General features: G+C 40.7%; 1 protein-coding gene across 1 annotated transcript; it reads left to right on the top strand.

Annotated features, from left to right (window-relative positions):
* Window positions 1–985: 985 nt before the first annotated feature.
* ccdc85a (coiled-coil domain containing 85A) lies at window positions 986–21,824 on the top strand. Its single transcript, XM_002936828.4, has 2 exons — window positions 986–1,684; window positions 20,631–21,824. Exons 1-2 carry the CDS (start codon window positions 1,478–1,480, stop codon window positions 21,564–21,566), a joined length of 1,143 nt encoding a protein of 380 aa, XP_002936874.2. The 5' UTR covers window positions 986–1,477; the 3' UTR covers window positions 21,567–21,824.
* The last annotated feature ends 842 nt before the right edge of the window (window positions 21,825–22,666 follow it).

Raw genomic sequence — 22,666 nt, 5'->3', positions numbered from 1 at the left:
GGTTACATATTTTTCTCTGAAAAATTGCAATAATGTAGCATTTATTCATAGATTCTAAATATACTAATTCACCCCAAAAATACTGTATGCCAGGCTAATGGCTTTACAGCACACTTAAGTGGATGTGGAGATAACTTTGGAAAAAGACATAATTCATAGTTGAATTCAATGTCATTTTTCCAACTAGTCAGTCACAGTGTTCATTATGCTCTCTCCTACACAGAGCCGGATAATAATGTATATTGTGTTTACTGTAAGGCTAGCTGGCATTGCTACAGCACTGCATCCTACTGAGCGCATTTCTCAAGGTGACAAAAACTGCAACAGTGTGAATCACCACTCCGGTCACAATGCCTGCCCGTCAGCAAAATTCCTCAGATATTGAGCTATCATGTCATACAGAGAACCTGACAAATCAGCTGCTTTTTTTTTTTTGCTCTTTAGACACTGGCCAAAGCAGCTGTTAGTTCTGAGCCATAATATAACCCACTAGTATGCCCATAGCTATAAAAAAAAAAGAATATTAATATATCTATATAAAAATATCATAATCCCTATTTGAATTAATGTTACAAAAAAAAAAGAAAAATCTTCCTTTCCTAAATAAAAAGCAAAATAAATTGTCAAATGCAGGTTTATTGGAGATTGCAAAAAGTGATTATTTGTATTAAAAGATATTATTGGCATCCTTTATGTGCGGCTCATTTCAAGAACGGCATGAAGCTATTCAGTTATGTAATTGCAGAGAGTGACAGCTAGTCTTTGCATGATTTTGGTTAAAATATCCTGTTTTTGTTCACGCCACCCACAGTGTTGCTTACAATTTAAACAGATATTTAACCTAGCAGCATGGAGAAATGTCTGCACAAAAGAACTTACAGGTAGCCAGCAGATGGCACAAGCAAACTTACATCCGGGCTTAGGCTGCCAATTTGCAATAAAGAAGCAGAGGAGAGGGTCATTTCACTTGTGCTGTATTAGCAGCAGCAGCAGCAGTAGCAGCAGCCAGAGTGTCTAGTGTCTGCTGCAGGCAATGGAACTCTCTTCTAAGTCAAAAGCATCCTCACTGCAGCTCAGCATTCAGGAGCCACAGTGCCATGCCGAGAGGAGCATCTGCATGCTCTAATTTCATCCACTGCAGTAAAGCTACAACCCGGAGATATGAAAAGAACCCGCAGTTGCTTAGAAGTAGTCATTGATTCCTTTAAGCTGCTTTTCTGAACTCTATGGCATTACCATTAAGGAATTATAGTCTTGCTTTTTGATGGATTTATCTTTCCCCCCTCCAAAATTAGCAGAATTGATGCCAAAAAAGAATTCTCACTGAATAGAATGGCTTTAAAAAAGACTTACTCCCTGGAGTGGCTGATCTTTTTGTATAGTTTGTCTGCAAGGAGCTTTAGAAGTCACTGTTGAGAATATATAGGGTGAGGCTACCAAAGGATTATATTGCTAATAGTTATTCCGGGGAGGAAAAATGTCGAAGGTTGTTGGAGAAAGTTGTGCCGAAGACCTGGCGAAGGTTTCTGACGAGGAGCTGATGAAGTGGAGTAAAGAGGAGCTGATTGTCCGGCTCCGCAGGGCAGAGGCGGATAAGATGAGTGCCATGCTGGATCACAGTAACCTGATCCGGGAGGTGAACAGGAGACTGCAGCTGCATCTGGGGGAGATCAGAGGGCTCAAGGTAAGAAGCTTTCGCTTACAGCTTAGCGAGCAACAAGATAAGAACATTAGCACTGAGTTTTTTTAATTACCTGGCTCAGTGGCACACATCACACCTGAAATTTGGGCTTTGCAATCCCAGGTGAGACTTTCAGGAGTTACTCGCATGCATCAGATTTGGGGACACACTGAATCTCATTGGCACCTCTCCACAATGCTAGCAATTACGTAATGTGCAGTGAGAGAAAGAGAGCGAGAGATAGAAAGAGAGAGATTGGAAGCACATGTAATATCTCTTCAAACCTGTTATGCAGCGTGGAAGCACAGGTCCCCTCAGGTGTTTCTAAGAAACCCCTGAAGATGTGGATTTCACGCAAATTTCATTTTAATCAGATTAGTTCCATAACGGTAACATTAGCTGGGTCTGAGAGTGGAAGCTTCCTTTGCTGTGATTGCAGTGATGTAATGCCTCTGGTGGTTTCAAGATGTTTAACCTTTCCATTGCTGCTGTCTCTTGAAGGCTGGGATGAATTGCAGCGGGGACGGCTACCAGAGCCCTGGAAATTCAGAGGAAAAAAACACACTTGATAACTGTAAAAATCAGCTCCTTTTAGATGGAGTATGCTGGTATTCAGAACAGCCCAGCTAGGTGTCTTTCCATTAGCAAATGATCTGATAAGGATAACTAACCACTGGTCCTGATGTGGGCAATTCTTAGCATCCCTCCCACAGCCTAGACTGTATGGGATGATTGGAGTTATAATACAGCAACAGCTGGTGGTCTACAGGTTGTAAACAGTGATAACAGCCCAATAAAATGAGCGCAGATAGGGGTCCTCTGCCTGCTTCCTAATTTTCAAGACAAAGCTGTGTTTAGGGGATTACCCCTAAGCTAAATAATTTATGGTCCCTACACATCAGTGATTATATGATTAGGGAAAGTTAAAAAAATGTGTTCTGAACAGTTTAATCTTTTTTCTAGGACAGATCTGTAGCTGCCAGATATTCTTAGCCAATGCTTTCTATCTGTGCTGTTTAACATGCAGCTTCTAGGTGTTGGTGAACTACAACTACCAGCATCCTCTGATCCTCCTAGGCTGTGAAAGATGATGATAGTTGTAGTTCTATAACAGCTGGAGGTTGCAGGTTGGTTTATAAATCATGATTAGCTCTAAGACAGGTCTCTTCGTAATGTAAGGAATAAGACATTTTTGTTGAAGATCCTTTTTAAGAGAGTTTATTAGTATACCTCAGCGCTAGTAATTCCTGTAATACGCAAATTCAACATGACCTCAAACATTTTTTTGAAATGTGCAAGAGCAGATTATATCTTTATAGGTCACCCATGTGACCTGGGCAGCCTCGAAGTGCCTGTGAGTCAGGTGCCTCCCACACAGTACTGCTGGTATGGGATTTTTTCAATCTCCTGAAACAGCAAAATATTAGCAAGATGGGGGGAGATAATATTTGTGTTACGAATACTGCACAGAAAGCCAGATGTCCTGTAGTCATTGGTAAAATTTTTGTGTTACCGGCATCTTATAATAAATGGTTCTATCACAACACAATTCTGGAATAAGCAGAATAAATAATGGGTAAGTAATGATAAAATACTGGTGGCTATAGTTGGGAAGAACATGTAATGTTACATTGCAGGTAATAAATATGTGATCACCTTACCTACTTTATTCTAGATGTGGCAGAAATGGAGAGTAATTAAGAAGTGCAGGATAGGAGGCAAAGTGCAAGAAACAGGTGCAAACTACTATAGGTTTTGCACTTTTGCACTTGGCACATAGTCATCCCCTCTCCCACCCCTACCTTCCCCCTAACTTGCTCATCATTTAGTCCAGTCAAGCAACAGGGAAAAAGCTTGTTTGCACCTTTGCACCAGCTAATGGTTCCAGAGGCAGGCCACACTGGCCAGGGACCCTAGGCAACCCGGCCGACACTTTGCCCCTACTGCTACTTGCTTCTCCCCCCCCCCACGCACGTGCACGAACTTGCGCACCAATGCACACGTGTCGGGAGGGGAGTGAAGCGGCATGCAGATGGGGAATAGCAGGAAATCAAATGTGGCGTAAGAGATCCCGGACTAGAGGTTGGCAACAGAGGTACCTGCCTAGCGCCCCCTCACTGTTGCACCCTTTTCAGATGCCTCTTCTGCCTACCCCTAGTTCTGGTCCTGAGTGGTGCGCTCTGAGTCTCATGCCAGACTATCATTTTGAAGTGCAAGTGCTTTCAGAATGTATGTATGTATGTACTTTATATACTGTAGCTCCACAATTGTACAAAGTGCTTTACACAGGGGTATAGTTATTTAAGTAAGTATTTTATAGTAAAAATAAATACATTTCTGGAAGCAGGGCTGTATTTACCTTATAGGCACCAGAGAGCCTATACCTAGGGTGGCAGCTTTAGGGGGGCGGCCCTTGGGTGCCTATATGGTAAATTAAAACAAAAAGTATCCTGCAGTGGAGGAGGAGGGGGTGAGGGGTAAAGGGCACCTGGTTGACCCATGGCAGAAGGAAGTGATGTAATACACATGCAACTCAGACCAAAATACAGCCTGTCTGGAAGTTGTAGAATTATATACAGAATATAATAAAATGGTGCATGGGGCCTGGTGGGGATCTACTTCCTCAGTAGTCACCAGCAATTTTGTGTTTGCGGGGGACAAGTCACATGCATCACACTATTTTGCTCCTGTTGCTGGTCACTAGCAATTTTGTGCAAAGGGAACCCTTGAAGCCCTGGTACCTTTCAATAGAAGACTGAAGACTTTTTGCTATATTAGTTCCACATTATATTAGTTAGCATTTCAGACATTAAATTAAATCGATTTCTAATCTCCTATATCAGCAGAATAGTTGTCAATGTTCTTGCTGCTTGAAGCATACATTGTGTAAGGGCTCTTATATAGTATAACCTCCTTAATGATGTTATTTTGCTTAGGAATGCAGTATCAGTGGGGTTAGGAACATTTCTAATGGTGGTCTCAATGACCCTTCCCCAAAAGACTTGAAAAGTTTACTTGTATTTCATTATGGAAAATTAAGTTATTGCCGGCGATCCCCTTCAACATCAAGCAGAAGGTTGTTGGGCTAACATTTCAAGTATTCTCTAGCATATTATGGAGGGTAAATGCGTGATGGGAACTGTAGTCCAGAAATTAATTTTTAGACATTGCTCATGGCAGCCTAGCTCCTGTCATAGTACATACTAGGGACGTAAGAGCAGTTCTAAGCTCCACCAAGTAGTGTGGTTACATAGTTGAGTCTATAAAGTTCAACCCTTTCAACCAACCTATCTATACGCTCACATACATATGCTATATATACCAACATATACCCATACAATACCCAACAGAGTAGGTAATCCAGTGTGGTAGGGCTCAGGGTATTGTGTATTCTTGAGGAGAAACAACTGGATATCTGGTATGCTGGGGCAGATACTAGTTATCATTGTCCTTAGTATTGTACTATTAGTATTGTTCTTGTTGGTGTATTCTCATTGCTTTACTGGATAGCCACGTAAAAGTAAAAATGGAATTTCAATTAACCTTCCCACTACTACCTGTTAAATGCGATGATTGCCAAAGGTATGAAATACATTTTGTCTTGTTCAGAAATCTAAATCTATATCTGTCATTTTTAGTTTGATTACAGCACAATATAAATAAGCAAAAATTGTACAATAATTCCAGTATGTTAAATACTATTGAAATGACTGCACAGCTATCAAGGATTATTATTATTATTATTACTGGAAAACTTTCTTGCATCTGTAAGCATCAGATGACTTCTTTGGAGAACATCATTTGCTCAATTATAAGAATTCTGCATGCAGTTTACTGTTCCAGTAAATGAATGATATGATACGCCACTGGTTTATAGCACTGTTAGCCAGAACATGTATATAAACAAAGCAACAAACAGGAGACTGCAAGTTTTTGTTGTTGCTTTCAATGAGAGGGGAACCTATTAGATTGGGGCATATCTTAAGTAATAAGATCCTGCTCCTTCCCACTTACACTTAAGGGGCTAATTATAAAAGTGTGAGAAAAGGAGATGAATAAATACAGTTTGAATCATCACCTGTAAGTACAGCATGTCTAACATTGTGTAAAAAGCTGCAGGGAAACTGCATGTAAAATGAGTGAATTGTTGGCAAACTGGCTTTGGAAAGTAGTGTAAATAATCCAGGAAATTGCATTTTACCCAATTTTATAAATAAGGGAATTGGTGCTGTTACATATGGAATTCCACAAAGGGGAATTTCTGTTATATTGCTCTAAAAATAGGTAATCTAGTTTCAGAAATATTTCCCTTGTATTTCATAGTTAATTCTTGATTTGACCTTTACAAATAGGTCCCTTGGAAGAAGGAGGGCTCCCCAATAGGATACTTTATTCTTCTTTTATGACTTAAATACCAACAGAAATAGTTCATGCTATTTAATAAATCAATCACAGTGTTGTTTCTTAAACTCACACTGATGAGAAATTTAGGTTTTATTCTGGGCAGATTTTGTCCTCTGCAGCCAAGGATGTATGTAACTAGAACAGTAGCCCCCTGGTGGCTGGAGGCAAACACAAGCTGAAGGGATCCTTTTTATACATTTTACATGTATTTGTGGACTCTGTAAGGAATGTGACACAATTTATTTGTAATATGTTAACCACATTATTTGCAAAATGATGATTATGTGTATCAGAACCAACTGTGCAGGTCACAATAAAAAAAAATGGAAAGCTGATGTCCTAAAGCCAATGAGACATAGTGTTTGGCTGATTTTCTCCTGTCTGCCCTGTCTTCTGCATCAAGCACAGCATCAGGCCATCAGTGCACACACAGGGCAGCTTTTGAAATGAAAATGAACAGTTTAGCTTTTCTTTGCCAATGCAGTGAGCACACAAGACAGGACAAGGAGAACAAATTTGCCTTTTCACTTCTCGAGTATCTACAACAGCAGAGAAAACTCTTGTGTGTGCCACCCAAGAGTGTGACATTTCATGCTAAATTAAACAAGTTCAATTACTAAAAGCAGGGTCGGACTGGGACGCCGGGACACCGGGAAAAAACCTTTGCCTGCGCTCCCCCTTCTGAGTGTTCCTCCCCTGACGCGTTCAATTTATACGCGCTCGGGGAGGACGTCAGGTGGGGGCCCTGCGGGGAGATTAGGGGGGCCCCTGGGGGAAGTAGGGGACACGGCTGTCTGGGGCACCTGCAGGGCCCCTGGGGCGGGAGCCCCGGTGGGCCCTGCACCCCCCAGTCCGACCCTGACTAAAAGGCATATGTACTGTGTGTATAAAAGTGACATAAATACTTGAGAGGAAACTGTTTTTCATAGACCATTTTCCCACCACCCTTGGACTGGCAAGGTCATTCAACCTCACTTTGTTGATATGATTAGTGATGAGCGAACCTATCCCATTTCGCTTTGCTGAAAAATTTGCGAAACAACAGGAAAATACGCGAAACGTTTATCACGTGACTTTTTTGTCGCCTGCATCTTTTTTTGATGCAACCCCAACTTTTTTTTACGCATGCCAAATTTTTCAGCAGCAAATTTTTTCTGACATTTTGCGAAACTATTCACCAACAGTGAAATGTGGAAATTCGCTGCTTATCCATACCTGCCAAAAAAAATCGCTCATCACTAGACATGCTAGATTTTGGGACTTGTAGACTATCTGCTTTGCCAAGAATCTGTTCAATTCCCATCAGATTACCTAAATTTATATTCCTCTCTGCAATTTGGGGCTACTGCTCCTCTTGCCTGCCATGTTTCCTTCCCCTGTCCCTTCTACATAAAGGGTAATGCAGGAAGTAGCCCTGCCTATGGCCTACTTCTTCACAACTCATAAAACTGGTTAAGAACACATATTCTGCTCAGCTAGATTTTAGGATTATCTAAGGATAATAATAACAGAAATGTGCTCTGTTTGTTTTTAGAGTAATTTAACATAAATGTATTACATATTTTAAATTGATTAAAATTATTTGCACCAGGGATGCACAAAATCCACTTTTTTTGATTCGGCTGAACCCCCAAACCCTTCGTAAAGGATTTGGCCAAATACCAAACAAAATCTGGAAGGGTTTTGGAAGGGTTAAATCTGGGAGAAATAGGAAAAAATTTCAACTTCTGTGTTTACGTGACAAAACGTCACATGATTTTTAGGATTCGGTTTGGCCAGAGGCATGGATTTGGCTGAATCCTGCACCGAATCCTGGATTCAGCGCATCCCTAATTTGTATATAACTTTGTTTGGAGTCAAATATTTGGGCAATTTTATAATTCATAGTAGGAATATAATAAGGTTCAATGACTTCCTCACTCATACTAATACTTAGGGGCAGATTTACTAATCCACGATTGCGCGTCAATTTCACCGCTTGCGCGCCTTTTTCGTACTTTGCTACTAAATTGTCGCGCCAAGTATGAAAGTTTCGGATTCATTCAAGCTTCGGTATTGTGACTTTCCTTGGGCCAGGTTGGAGCTGCAGAGTGCCATTGAGCCCTATGGGAGACTTTCCTTGGGCCGGGTTGGAGCTGCAGAGTGCCATTGAGCCCTATGGGAGACTTTCCTTGGGCCGGGTTGGAGCTGCAGAGTGCCATTGAGCCCTATGGGAGACTTTCCTTGGGCCGGGTTGGAGCTGCAGAGTACCATTGAGTCCTATGGGAGACTTTCCTTGGGCCAGGTTGGAGCTGCAGAGTGCCATTGAGCCCTATGGGAGACTTTCCTTGGGCCAGGTCGGAGCTGCAGAGTGCCATTGAGCCCTATGGGAGACTTTCCTTGGGCCAGGTTGGAGCTGCAGAGTGCCATTGAGCCCTATGGGAGACTTTCCTTGGGCCAGGTTGGAGCTGCAGAGTGCCATTGAGCCCTATGGGAGACTTTCCTTGGGCCAGGTTGGAGCTGCAGAGTGCCATTGAGTCCCATGGGAGACTTTCCTTGGGCCAGGTTGGAGCTGCAGAGTGACATTGAGTCCTATGGGAGACTTTCCTTGGGCCGGGTTGGAGCTGCAGAGTGACATTGAGTGCTATGGGAGACTTTCCTTGGGCCGGGTTGGAGCTGCAGAGTGCCATTGAGTCCTATGGGAGACTTTCCTTGGGCCAGGTTGGAGCTGCAGAGTGCCATTGAGCCCTATGGGAGACTTTCCTTGGGCCAGGTTGGAGCTGCAGAGTGCCATTGAGTCCCATGGGAGACTTTCCTTGGGCCAGGTTGGAGCTGCAGAGTGACATTGAGTCCTATGGGAGACTTTCCTTGGGCCGGGTTGGAGCTGCAGAGTGCCATTGAGTCCTATGGGAGACTTTCCTTGGGCCGGGTTGGAGCTGCAGAGTGCCATTGAGCCCTATGGGAGACTTTCCTTGGGCCGGGTTGGAGCTGCAGAGTGCCATTGAGCCCTATGGGAGACTTTCCTTGGGCCAGGTTGGAGCTGCAGAGTGCCATTGAGCCCTATGGGAGACTTTCCTTGGGCCAGGTCGGAGCTGCAGAGTGCCATTGAGCCCTATGGGAGACTTTCCTTGGGCCAGGTCGGAGCTGCAGAGTGCCATTGAGCCCTATGGGAGACTTTCCTTGGGCCAGGTTGGAGCTGCAGATCGGAGCTGCAGAGTGCCATTGAGCCCTATGGGAGACTTTCCTTGGGCCGGGTTGGAGCTGCAGAGTGCCATTGAGCCCTATGGGAGACTTTCCTTGGGCCAGGTTGGAGCTGCAGAGTGCCATTGAGCCCTATGGGAGACTCTCCTTGGGCCAGGTTGGAGCTGCAGAGTGCCATTGAGCCCTATGGGAGACTTTCCTTGGGCCAAGTCGGAGCTGCAGAGTGCCATTGAGCCCTATGGGAGACTTTCCTTGGGCCAGGTTGGAGCTGCAGAGTGCCATTGAGCCCTATGGGAGACTTTCCTTGGGCCAGGTTGGAGCTGCAGAGTGCCATTGAGCCCTATGGGAGGCTTTCCTTGGGCCAGGTCGGAGCTGCAGAGTGCCATTGAGCCCTATAGGAGACTTTCCTTGGGCCAGGTTGGAGCTGCAGAGTGCCATTGAGCCCTATGGGAGACTTTCCTTGGGCCAGGCTGGAGCTGCAGAGTGCCATTGAGCCCTATGGGAGACTTTCCTTGGGCCAGGTTGGAGCTGCAGAGTGCCATTGAGCCCTATGGGAGACTTTCCTTGGGCCAAGTCGGAGCTGCAGAGTGCCATTGAGCCCTATGGGAGACTTTCCTTGGGCCAGGTCGGAGCTGCAGAGTGCCATTGAGCCCTATGGGAGACTTTCCTTGGGCCAGGTTGGAGCTGCAGAGTGCCATTGAGCCCTATGGGAGACTTTCCTTGGGCCAGGTTGGAGCTGCAGAGTGCCATTGAGCCCTATGGGAGACTTTCCTTGGGCCAAGAAAGAGCTGCAGAGTGCCATTGAGTCCTATGGGAGACTTTCCTTGGGCCAGGTTGGAGCTGCAGAGTGCCATTGAGCCCTATGGGAGACTTTCCTTGGGCCAGGTCGGAGCTGCAGAGTGCCATTGAGCCCTATGGGAGACTTTCCTTGGGCCGGGTTGGAGCTGCAGAGTGCCATTGATTCCTATGGGAGGCTTCCAAGATCATTCACTGAAGGATCAAAGTCAGAAAGGTTTTCCCTCTGTTTACAATTGTTTGGTATGAAAATTTGTGACTTTCGGATCGCCAATACGATATTATCGTGACTAATTCAATTTTTTCGTAAGCATTTTCGTGATATTTGTGATATTCAGAAATTATTGTATCCAATCTGAATTTTCCCCATTCGGGATTCAAACTCGTGATTTGGTAAATCTGCCCCTTAGTCTTTCAGTCTTAAGCCTTCTCAGACCAACCATCTATACAAACCCTAAATTGTTGATTTTCTTCTTACCTTCCCAAAAACTAATTTGATATCTCAATAAAAAATGTGACTTGTTTTCATTTTTCCTGTTAAAATACCTAAATGCTCCCTCCTAATCCTTATACAATTGCAATACTTATTCCAATCCGTGATGCTTGCATTGCTGTGTGTCACTGAATGCCATTTTAAGGTTTAATGTTACATGTTACATGTCATACTAGTACTTTTAATTTAGAGGGCACTGTACAATATGCTCATTCTTTAATTCTCCATTTGTATTTGTTGAAATATTTGGATATAAATGAAATACTTTTTTCTTGTTTGGCTTCACTGGACTTTATAAACTGGCTAAACTAACAGTTTGTTTTGCATGTGTTGCCAGGTTTATTGACCAAAAAGTTACTTATTATTGCTTAATGAATCTAACAATGTGTATGGCCTAGTTGACCAAGGGCATGTTTAGTAAACTGGAGCATGTCTGGGATACTTTATAGTACAAAAATATCCCTGAATTATCTAATAGCTTGTACAAAAAGATGCAGTTCCATTGGACTATTCTTGTATCCACTGTATGGGCACGACAGCCCTTCAAATTACTGGAATTGGCTATTTAATGCAAACTCATCATTGCCGATACTGGTACCAATATGTTATGTATATCATACAATAACAATAGTGACAATACTGTATTTCCTACTTTGTGCCATCAGTTTGGGGAAGACTCTTTATTTCTAATTAAGGTCCATGCAGAATTTGCTGAGATGTGAGTAAAAGAACTTGACCTGGCTGCACAGAGCCATTTCTTCAACCCAACTGAACACCTGTGAGATGAATAGGAACACCAAAGGGAACTAGGCATAATTGCCCAACATCAGTGCCCAATCTCTTACAAGCAAATTCTATGATGAGTGTTCAAACATCCAATGAAAAGCCTTCCTAGAAGAAAGCTGGCTAAAGGTTGTTGTCATTGGCTTGTTTGCTATTCCTAGTTATCATAGTAAAACTATTTCATGTGGATTATTTTGAACAATGTGTTACAGGATATAAAGGGTTAAATAGTTCTGTGATTTGGATAGTATTCTTGCTACAACAATTAGATGCACTGGTGTCATTCTGTCTGCTGAATCTAACGCCTTTCAGTATGGGAGCTTCGCCCCCTAATGTGTTTCCTGTCCATACTTTGTCTGCGTCTTCACATCTACAGTCCAGAAATCAGACAAAGAAATGAAATAGTATCCTCTTTCTGAGGGGAGGAGTGAGGGAAGTCAAAAGATAAGTTAGGAAGTATGTTCCAAGGGGGTTTTGAGTGACTCTGAGTAGTTTGAGTTGTGAAGTCCATGGCGATTTCAAACCCCTTTAAGGAGATGAACTATCTTTCCTAAATGCAGAGAGGCCTAGAGACCAACAAGGCTTCCACTAAGGCCCTTTGGACTCTTACGGAACCATGAGCCCCACTGAATCTGTGCAATCTGGCAGAACAATACCATCAAGGACTGCACAATACCAGCCCCTGCTACACATAGGGGCTGATTTACTAACCCACGAATCTGACCCGAATTGGAAAAGTTCCGACTTGAAAACGAACATTTTGCGACTTTTTCGTATTTTTAGCGATTTTTTCGGCGTCTTTACGAATTTTTCGTTACCAATACGATTTTTGCGTAAAAACGCGAGTTTTTCATAGCCATTACGAAAGTTGCGTAAAATCTGGCGATTTTTCCGTAGCGTTAAAACTTGCGCAAAAAGTTGCGCTTTTTTCGTAGCGTTAAAACTTACGCGAAACTTCGCACCTTTTAAGTTTTAACGCTACGAAAAAGGCGCAACTTTTCGCGTAAGTTTTAACGCTACGGAAAAATCGGGCGATTTTACGCAACTTTCGTAATGGCTATGAAAAACTCGCGTTTTTACGCAAAAATCGTATTGGTAACGAAAAATTCGTAAAGACGCCGAAAAAATCGCAAAAAATACGAAAAAATCGCAAAATACCGATCATTACGAAAAAAACGCAATCGGACTCATTTCGACCCATTCGTGGGTTAGTAAATGTGCCCCATAGAGTATCTGTAGAACACTCTGGATAAATCCTACCAGTTGGTGGCACGGTGAACTTATGTCTCAAAATGGCACCAACATCTTGTCCTAATTAATGATGATTACAATTACTAGAAAAGCATATCACTTACCTCTAAGTTCTATTGCCTGATAAACATGTAATATAGTTTATGGGTCATGAAGGCCTGTTACAGTAGTTTTAGCAGAAGAAAGGACCAACTTCATATTAATACCCTTGGTATTAATACCCTGTGCAGCTATGGGGGCAGCCATTCAAGCTGGAAAAAAGGAGAAATGGTTACATAGCAGATTACAGATAAGCTCTGTAGAATATAATGGGGCTTTATCTGTTATCTGCTAAGTAACCTGTGCCTTTTCTCCTTAGAATGGCTGCTTCCACGGCTATACAGCAGCTTTGTTTATATAAACTATATTAGTCTTTCTGAGGCAAACACACCAGTTGTACAAGTGCAGGGCAACAGTACATTATATTGCAATTACTTTTTTACACTTTTTTGGTGTTACTGTTCCTTTAAGGCAAAGCCTGTTCAATCAAATCTAAATAACATTTATTTTTATTCTAGATTCTTTTTCAGCAATAATTATATTGGAATTTTGCCCCCAGGCTCTTACTGTTTTGTACGTTCCTATGCAAAGAAATGCATTTAACAATTTAGAAGGTCAGACAACATTATGTATTTAAATTATTCATAGGGAAGGTTTGAATAACATAATGTCTCATTCTCTTTCAGTTTTGTGTATGGAAATGTTCATTTAACAGTAGCAAATTTTAAATAGTGCCTGCTGTTCAAAGTGAGCAAATTGTCATATTCTCTAAATAGCTCGACATTATGAAGTCAGGTGGAATAGTACATGTAATCACGGTGCATTATCGAGCTGCTTTTAAGTAGAATGTGCAATGCAAGTGAAAAATACACATTTGGTGTAGTGCCATGGCATGCTGAAATTTTGATAGTGACAAAACAATAAAGAATTAAACATTGTAATTTCACCAGATTACATTTCCTTTACAGAGCACATACCTCTAGTCGTTTCTGTGTCTTTTCACATCACATCATAGCTTATGTTTTGGAAATACACATTTGCAAATTAAAGGAACACATTAGAGCAGTTTGCTATTTTAGTTTTTATTGGCTTGTTTAAAATCCCGTCTGGTGTGTGAAAGGTTCTTTGTAAAGCAATACAATAAAAGCATAGAGACTTCTACGGGATAGTTCAGTGTAATGTAGAGCGCAATTGCCTAGTTCGTTTTTAGCATAATTCAGCGGTTTTTTTTTTCCAGAATTTTTTCCCGGCATCAAGCTGCAAGGGGGTGATGTACTTCATCCAATGAAATTGCACCCTATTCAACAAAATTACCACAACTGTGCATGCTTTTCATTGTGAACAGGACTCAATTGCATGGAAGTCGGCCTGGCATCATTTCCATTGTTGATCAGGTGATGTCTGGGCTTGATTCCTCAGGTGCTAGGATGGGCGCAAAAGGAACCATGGAGATACCACCTGATCAGGAGGTGGCGGTAGGTCCAGGGTTGCGCTCTGGCAATATGCACAACAGCATTTGATTCAGAACGAAAGGCAGAAAAGACTGAGTGGTGCCAAGTAGTGATGAATCTGTCCCATTTCGCTTCGTTGAAAAATGTGCAAATCTTTCAAAAGATTTGTGAAACACGTGAAAAAAAATTTGTTGTGCACGTAATTTTTTTGACGTGCGTCATTTTTTTACGTGGGCAACAAGTTTTGGTCATGCGGCTAATTTTGACGCCCATTTCGTGAAAAAATCAGATAATGGCAAAACATGGAGATTCGCTGTGAATCCATGCTTGGCAAAAAATTTCGCCCATCACTAGTGCCAAGCGCACTAAAGCATTATACAGAGTAATGGTCATGGAACGCGGGAATTTGTCACCTGTGGTTAAATCTGCACTGCTGCAAGTGACAAATCTCTTGAAAAGGACTTTCTATGGTATAACATTAGGGATGTAGCGAACCTCAAAAAAAAGTTCGCGAACTTACGCCAAAAAGCGCGAATATTCGCGAACTTTGCGAACCCCATAGACTTCAATGGGAAGGCGAACTTTAAAACCTAGAAAAGCCATTTCTGGCCAGAAAACTGATTTCAAAGTTGTTTAAAGGGTGCCACGACCTGGACAGTGGCATGCAGGAGGGGGATCAAGGGCAAAAATTTCTCTGAAAAATACTTTGCTGACGCAGCGTTACGTAAAACCGCAATGGCAGCTGGCAGACCTAGCGGAAATACGCGGTGTTTTTTGCTATTTCGCACTATTAGCACCATGGAAACGGGATTTGCTAAAAAACGCCATGTGTGACTTGTGCAGCGTTTTTAGGCCGAGAAAAAACGCAGCAGAAAAACGCCACGCGAACCCAAATTGCAAACATACGCGAAAAGATCACGAACTTCCGAACTCGCGAACACCCGATGTTCGCGCGAATTAGTTCGCCAGCGAACAGTAACATATAACATTAAGATCACTTTTACTAAAACACATTACTTGCATCAATCCAGCTTAACACATGAAATTGGCTCCTTATTGTCATAAGTAATATGTTTCACTTGTGGCAATATTAATGACATCTGACGAAGGGGCGTGCCCCCGAAACGTTACATAGTTTGCTACTATTAAAATTAGCAGGGTTTATCCCGCTTAAACAAATCCTGTTGTGCCGGTATCTTGTGCTATTTGGATCCTGGTGGAGAGTGCCGATGTCTCTCTAAATACTGGGCACCAGGTGGAACAGAGTGGAAAGGCCAGGGTGTGCTGGTGAGTGTGGATTGGAATATTAATGTTATACCATGGAAAGTAACCGATGACCCATAGAAAAAGTGTAGGGAAGCAGGTGCATGACAGAGCCGTATGGGTTGTGAAGCCACTCCCAGTTGGTAGGGATTGGTGGTTTTGGAAATCGCAGAAACAAAGCATCATTAGGGGTATAAAAATTGAGCTAGGATTTTCCTGCTTCCTATTCTATATTAGGCAGAACAGAAAAACGCTCACCCTCCCTCCTTACACAGGTGTGTTGGTACTGAAATGTTGGTGGAGGGGTGGTTGAGGCCCGGAAGCAATGGTTAGGTTAGGAAGGGAGTTGCACGGTTAATTGATGGCTGGGACGCCTGGCACCTTGGGGGTAATTAACGTAGTAGTAAGTGAATTTTGTTGGAGAGTAGGTGGTTCTGGGCTAGAATGGCAGCTGGCGGCACTAGTTGCGTTGTGCAATTATTGGGTTGTTATGGTTGATTGTTGTTTAACAGTTAATTGTTTGTTAAACAATCATTCATGTTATGTTAGGCTATGTTTATGATATGTTTATGATGTGCCATTTGTTCTTTAGGGTACCTTTTAAATTAAAACTTCAGTTGATAATATGTTCTGCGGCCTTTTCATTCCAAAACTGGTGTCTGCGTGTTTTTGGGAATTGGAAGTATAGGAGGGGTGGGGGTTTGGTTGGCAAGAGGCAGGCAAGCTCCAACGATGCTCCTGTCAAGTCTTCTTTAAGAGGTTTGTCCCCTGTGGCAGAGTTGCGAGCAACAAATCTCCCTGTGTGCCATCACCCTTAACTAGAGTAGGCCACAATATATCTTTTCATCAGTTTCACAGATAAGAGCATTTCTTGGTTTTTATTGCCTTTCCAGAATATGTATTACTGTATGACACATACAAATGAAAACTCAGTGTGTTTATTTACTGTGATTTAAGTGATAGGTTATCACTTTGTAAAAAAAAAAATTATAATGGACATTTCATATTTAACAATTTACTTTCTCCACTGAACATTTTATTCCAGTGATTTATTGCCAAATTATCCACAGTCAGAATAGATGAGATTGTTATTATTCATTTATATGTATATTACGTCAGTACTACAGTATACAGTATAAATAAAGATTACAATCTCAGCTTGGCCGGAGGAGGGAAGGATATAAATGATTAAATCTATATGTAGATTCTGTATATTGCATCAGTGCTGCAATAAATAGATTATATTCAATCACTTACACTATTCCCTCCTCCAGTGAAGCTCAGAATCTAATATTTCTCACAGCCAAACACACACAAAAAAGGCTTAGTTTTAATCAGGACCTACCAGAAGGGGTGAGCAGACTTTTTTGGCTGGTACAGTTCTGCAGCAAAGCTAACATTTTTGGCAGCAATGAAAAACTGATGGAACCTGCAGTATAATTTTGCCAATGCTTTTTTTTTCAACCGGAAAAAAATGTGTTTTATGCACTGAGAAATACGCAGATGAAATTAATATTGTTATCCATGCTTTTTGTTTCAGGAAAAAAAATGTTTTTTTGTACCCGAAAAAAAATTCAGGGGAAAATGTAGAAAAAATTTTAATTTAATTTCTCTATGCATTTTGTTTTGAACAAAATAAAATATTTTTTTGCACTGGAAAAAAATGTGGACTTTTTTTGCACTGGAGAAAAAAAGGCTGTCATTTCCCTTTGACTCAATTTCATTTGGCAAAATTAAAATTTCATGAAATTTTCCATAGTTTTGTGAATTTTTCAGCGAAACAGGCCAGTTTCACTCATCATTATCTTCCATTGCTTTTTAAGTGGAGGAAAGGAAACCCAGTAAAATCACGTAGTACAGGTATGGGGCCTGTTATCCAGAATGCTTGGGACTAAAGGTATTCTGGATAAGGGGTCTTTCCACAATTTGGATCTCCATACCTTAAGTCTACTAAAAAAACAGTAAAATATGAAATAAACCCAATAGTATTGTTGTTTTGCCACCGATAAGCATTCATTATATCTTAGTTGGGATCAAGTACAAGGTTCTGTTTTGTTATTACAGAGAAAAAGGAAATCTGAATTATTTGATCAAAATGGAGACAGGCTTTCCGTAATTTGGAACTTTCTGGATAACAGGTTTCCGGATTACAGATCCCATATCTGTACATGCAGATGGAGCCCTGCTAGCAATTGAGCTCAGGATTCAAACTGCCACAAACTAAATATTCTACAATTTTTAAAATGGAGAATTATGTGCCTTTGGGGTTTTAAACTTGAGCTATGTCATAAAATGCCTTCCATTTTACACCACTGCAATATCTCTTAATTCAGTAGAAATAATTTTTAAAGCTTGGTGACAGTTTGCACTCATAAACAGAAGAAACAAGACAGAGATTGATTAACTGAGCACTATGTAACAGCAGTCAAATAAATGGATTCATAAGATGTCATCAGCTCTGACACCTATCTGACTGGAACATTTTCAGTGTATTTTGAACAAGTAGCTCTTCACCTTCCTCACTCTGTCTGTAGGGCGGGGGATCTCATATAGGTCAGCCAGAAAGCACTATGTAAGATTCAACCTATTAATCCTTCTATTATCTTTAAATGAAGGCAATATCTCCTGTATCTTATGCAGAACCTCTAACCCTGGTGTTGTTGAAAACTTAAACATAACTGGTTTCGACAAATGGCTTAGCAATATTGAATGACTAACAGCTAAATTAGGATGTGCAAAGAATCCATTTCATAGAGGTTACGCAATGCACCCTTCTTGTTCTATTGACTATAGTTGTTACATACATCAGGTCAGCATTTATACTCTGGGGCCAATTCGACTAGGAGCAATGTATATTTGTAGGAAAAGTCACCTTTTCACATATGACCCTATTCAGTTCTGTGCAAATGGAAGCTTTTAGCATGGGAGGCCACCAATGTGGTATGCAATTAGAAGGGTGTATTGCACAAGAAGATTCATTCAAGGAAGCTCACTGCTCTTCATGGGGGTTAATAACCCCTATAGAGTACAGAGACCCCAGTTCATCACAATCACAAGAGTAAGACTAAACAGCCCTGATTAGAATGAGGCCCATTGCTACCCTTGATATATGTGGTAGATGAATGATGTGCTAAAAGGTATGAACCTTCCAAAGGTCATCTGGGGACTTTCATTTGATTATTTTGTTTCCCTCCCTCTCTAAACACATAGTAGGAGAACAGAGGTCAAAATATTCACTCCTTGGTTCACTTAATGGTGTCTAATCAATATACATTAATTAACTGTTTTATGGCATACAATCCCATAGGAATGGCTGAGGATGCAGAGTGTTTTGGGGAATGCAGTAGCATTGTGTCTCTGAAGTTATAAATAGCACCACAAGGGTCTATATTAAAGTGTCTTTAAGGTTGTTTACAAAAGCCACATCCAGTTACAGATATGTACAGTTATAAGACATCACAGATCAGCACAAGGCCATAGGCTTAAAGGAATATTGTCATGGCAAAACATGTTTTTTTCAAAACGCATCTGTTAATAGAGCTTCTCCAGCAGAATTCTGCATTGAAATTCATTTTTCAACACAGAAACAGAATTTTTTATATTTAATTTTGAATTTTCACATGGGGCTAGCCATATTCTTCATTTCCCAGAGTGCCACAGCCATGTGACCTGTGCTCTGATAAACTTCAGTCACACTTTATTATTAATGTATATTGCCGGTGGGATCGCATATGCGGTGCCGAAGTTTCCTCTCAAGGCAACTTCGGCTATTTCAGTGCCGCGTATGCGATCCCACCACTGATTGACATTCTCGCCGCTGGGATGGCATTTCGGGGAGATTAGTCACCCGCGACAAGGGAGATTTGTCGCGGGCGACTAATCTCCCCGTCTGCCATGGCCGTGCTATTCTGATACCTACTGGTGGGAGGGCGACTAATCTCTCCGTCTGCCATGGCCCTAATAGTAAAAAGTCCAATTCTGGCTTGGGACTCCTCCAGTTACAGTACATGGGAGGAGGAGAAACAATAGGTTACCTGAAATCAGTACTAATGTGTAGAGTTGGCTCCTTCTGAAAGCTCAGACTCAGGCACAATACACACCAATATTACAGCTAAAACAAATACATTTGTTAGTTCAAGAAAGTTCAGAAATTCTTAATGCTAAAGTGAAATATTTGCTATGTAAAAAGTGTCATTTAGAAATAAAAAGTACCCCATAAAAATCATGACAGAATCCCTTTCAGTATGTCACAAGACAATACTTGTGATAAAGGTCACAAAAGTCCCAGATGGCATTTAATACAGTAAGGTGTAACATTTCTTTTCTAATATATAATATAATACATGGTAAATCAAGCTAATCTTTGCATCCAAGAACACAAAATGTTAACAAAATTAAGGCTATGCTTTCCTGCAGATATAATTTTACTTATTAGAGTTGTGCACAGAAAATTATTGTAGAAGTAATTTTGAGTCCTTCCATTAATTCACAGTTAATAAGGTATTGCATTTTTTTTATCAAATTTAAATAGATTTCTTAAGGAGGGACTTAGACACAGTGATTTTAAAGGCTGCCTAGGACCTGTTTTATTTCTCCTGAAAAGTGTGGCTATTGGTAAGTGGCTGGTGGTAAATGGCTATTATATATAGCCATACTATATCCTTATAAACAGTGCTGAGTGATGTTATCAGTTATAATCAGAGCATAGGAATGTAATCTGGTCACATGACTCACTGAGTCTTGTGTATTATAATATATTAGGTACCCCCTACTGTAAAATATGATCCTGTTATAAGTCACCTTGGAGTTCCATGACCTGTATAAAAACACTTGGCCTTTGGCCTTGTGTTCCTCTGTGACTTATTCTTATATTCTTATATTCAGGATATAGTCTGCTTACTTTGTCTTATCGAATAATTCAGATCAAACTGTTTAAAAAAGTATAAGTGGTATTTAGTATTAGTATTCATGATGATAAGAATTTATCCTTTCATGCTTGCTGCTATTTCCCCATCTGGTAATATTACCTTCCTCCTCTCTTTATTTTTCCATTTCTCCTTCCTGTCCTTATGAAAGAGTGTACAAATAAAAACCTAGTCTAATCATTATTCCAGTAAGAAAAGGTATAATCTAATGTTGCTATAGGAATGCATTACTTAATCCTTAATTATTCATGTAAATTATGATCTTGTTTCCAGCAGTTCAAAAACAATGATCTATTTTTATATTAAGGGAAAAAAGTTCATGTCTCATTACCGGTCTATTTACACAGTCTATTTGTCTTTTTAAGGATGTAAATCAGAAGCTGCAAGAAGATAATCAAGAACTCCGAGACCTATGTTGTTTCTTGGATGATGACAGGCAGAAAGGGAAAAAAATTTCCAGAGAATGGCAAAGGCTGGGAAGATATACATCAGGAATCATGCAAAAAGAGGTTACTTTATACCTACAGAAACTGAAGGACCTTGAAGTAAGACAAGAAGAAATGGTCAAAGAGAATGTGGAATTGAAAGAAATTTGTTTTTTATTAGATGAGGAGAAAACTGGTGGAGCTGGAAGCCGAAGTTCTATTGACAGTCAAACAAGCCTCTGTCATTTAAATACAACTGCAAGTACGTTTTTACGAGATGTTGGGGATGGGAGCAGCACTTCTAGTGCTGGAAGCACAGATAGCCCAGACCATCACAAACCCAACTCAACTAATAGTCCTGAACACCTCCAAAAAAATAGGGGTGAAGGAAGCCCAGAGCATCAGAAACATGGGAATGGCAGTCCGGATCATCTCCAAAAGAACAGGAGTTCTGCAAGCCCCGACCATCAGAAACATGTGAAAAGTTCAAGCCCAGAACATCATAAAAGCGTGGGTAAAAGTAGTCCTGAGCAGCAAAAGCATACTTGTAGTAGCCCAGAGAATCTACAGAAACAGATGTTAAGTAGTAGCCCTGAACTTTTTAAAAAGCATAGGTCTGGTGGTAGTCCAGAATACCAAAAGCTCAGCAGTGCCAGCCCAGAGCATCTTCAAAAACATACATTAAGTGGAAACTCAGAACATCTTCAAAAAGCACGGGGCAGTAGCCCTGAGCATCTCAGACCCCATTTTGGAGGTAGTCCAGAGCACCTCAAACTTTTGAGTGGGAGCAGCAGGGAAGGCACCTTAAGGAGACAAGTAGCAGATGAAATGTCAGCTCATCACAGGAGTGTGTACAATGGAATGAATGGTGGGTGAAACGCCTACTGGAATGACCATTTTCTTAAGCTGAGTTTTCTGCATGTCTTAAAAAAAAAAGTCAGGATAGATATGCTACATATTTAAGGATCATGCACGAGGTATGCACATAAATAGTTTTGGGTTGTTTTTGAAATTGTTACAGTCGGTAATTACATAAGGCAATTTTATTTACAATACCAGATTTCACCATTTAGATAGAAAGCATATCTACCCTGTTTATAAATAGTGTTTATCACCCGTTATTTTTTTTTTTAAGTTACCAGTAAAATATGAGAATATAAATAGTATATTGTATATTACTTTTTATATAGATTTTATATACATTGGCGTTGGAACTGCCATGCTATTTCCCTCTTCTAAGCCCTTCATAATTGGGCTATGCCTACTGTATGTAGACATGCAAGTAACAACTTTTTTTACAGTATATTTTTCTTCTACATTCAAAATATTGTTAAAAGGTGTGAGAACAAAAAAAATGTCAGCATGGCAAGGCAGCCAACCATGTATATACTGTAGCCTGGGAACGAATGGATACATCTCCCTTTCTCTTTTGGGCAAAGAAAATAGAGCAAACCTGCTCATGCATTCTAAAATAAAAGCATGCATACAATGGGATTATATAGCAACTTCCTTTAAATGTTATACACACAGTTAATATTGCTGTGCTGGGAGAAGAGCTTGTTTTCCTTTTGTCTATTCTGTTGCACAGCATAAAATGAGCCTTTTTGTATACATACAAGTGCAGGATGATTTTTTTGTAACTGTTGGCAAATCTAGCCTGATGCTTTTCATCATTTTATTACTTACATATATCTGAGTTTTATTCCATTTGAGCAAATATATTCTCAGAGCGCACATTACTGACATTTCCATTTTTTACCAGTTTAGCAAAAATGAGCAGCTGAAATAAAGAAAATGCAATATGAACATGAGAGAAACAGAGATTCATTTTATTAGGTTGATGTTTTATGGCACCTATCTTTTGTGTGACTGATATTGCTTATTTTTATTGGGTACAAAGTAAATGGTAGCGTTTCAGTAAGCCTTAACAGCTAAAATATTGTAGAGTGGTCTCAGCGCTTACATCCAGCTGGCTT

Source organism: Xenopus tropicalis, chromosome 5 (genome assembly GCF_000004195.4).
Source record: "Xenopus tropicalis strain Nigerian chromosome 5, UCB_Xtro_10.0, whole genome shotgun sequence".
In the NCBI taxonomy this organism is placed as follows: Eukaryota; Metazoa; Chordata; class Amphibia; order Anura; family Pipidae; genus Xenopus; species Xenopus tropicalis.
Note: the sequence above shows the minus strand (reverse complement) of the source record. Positions and strands in the feature narration are given on the sequence as shown.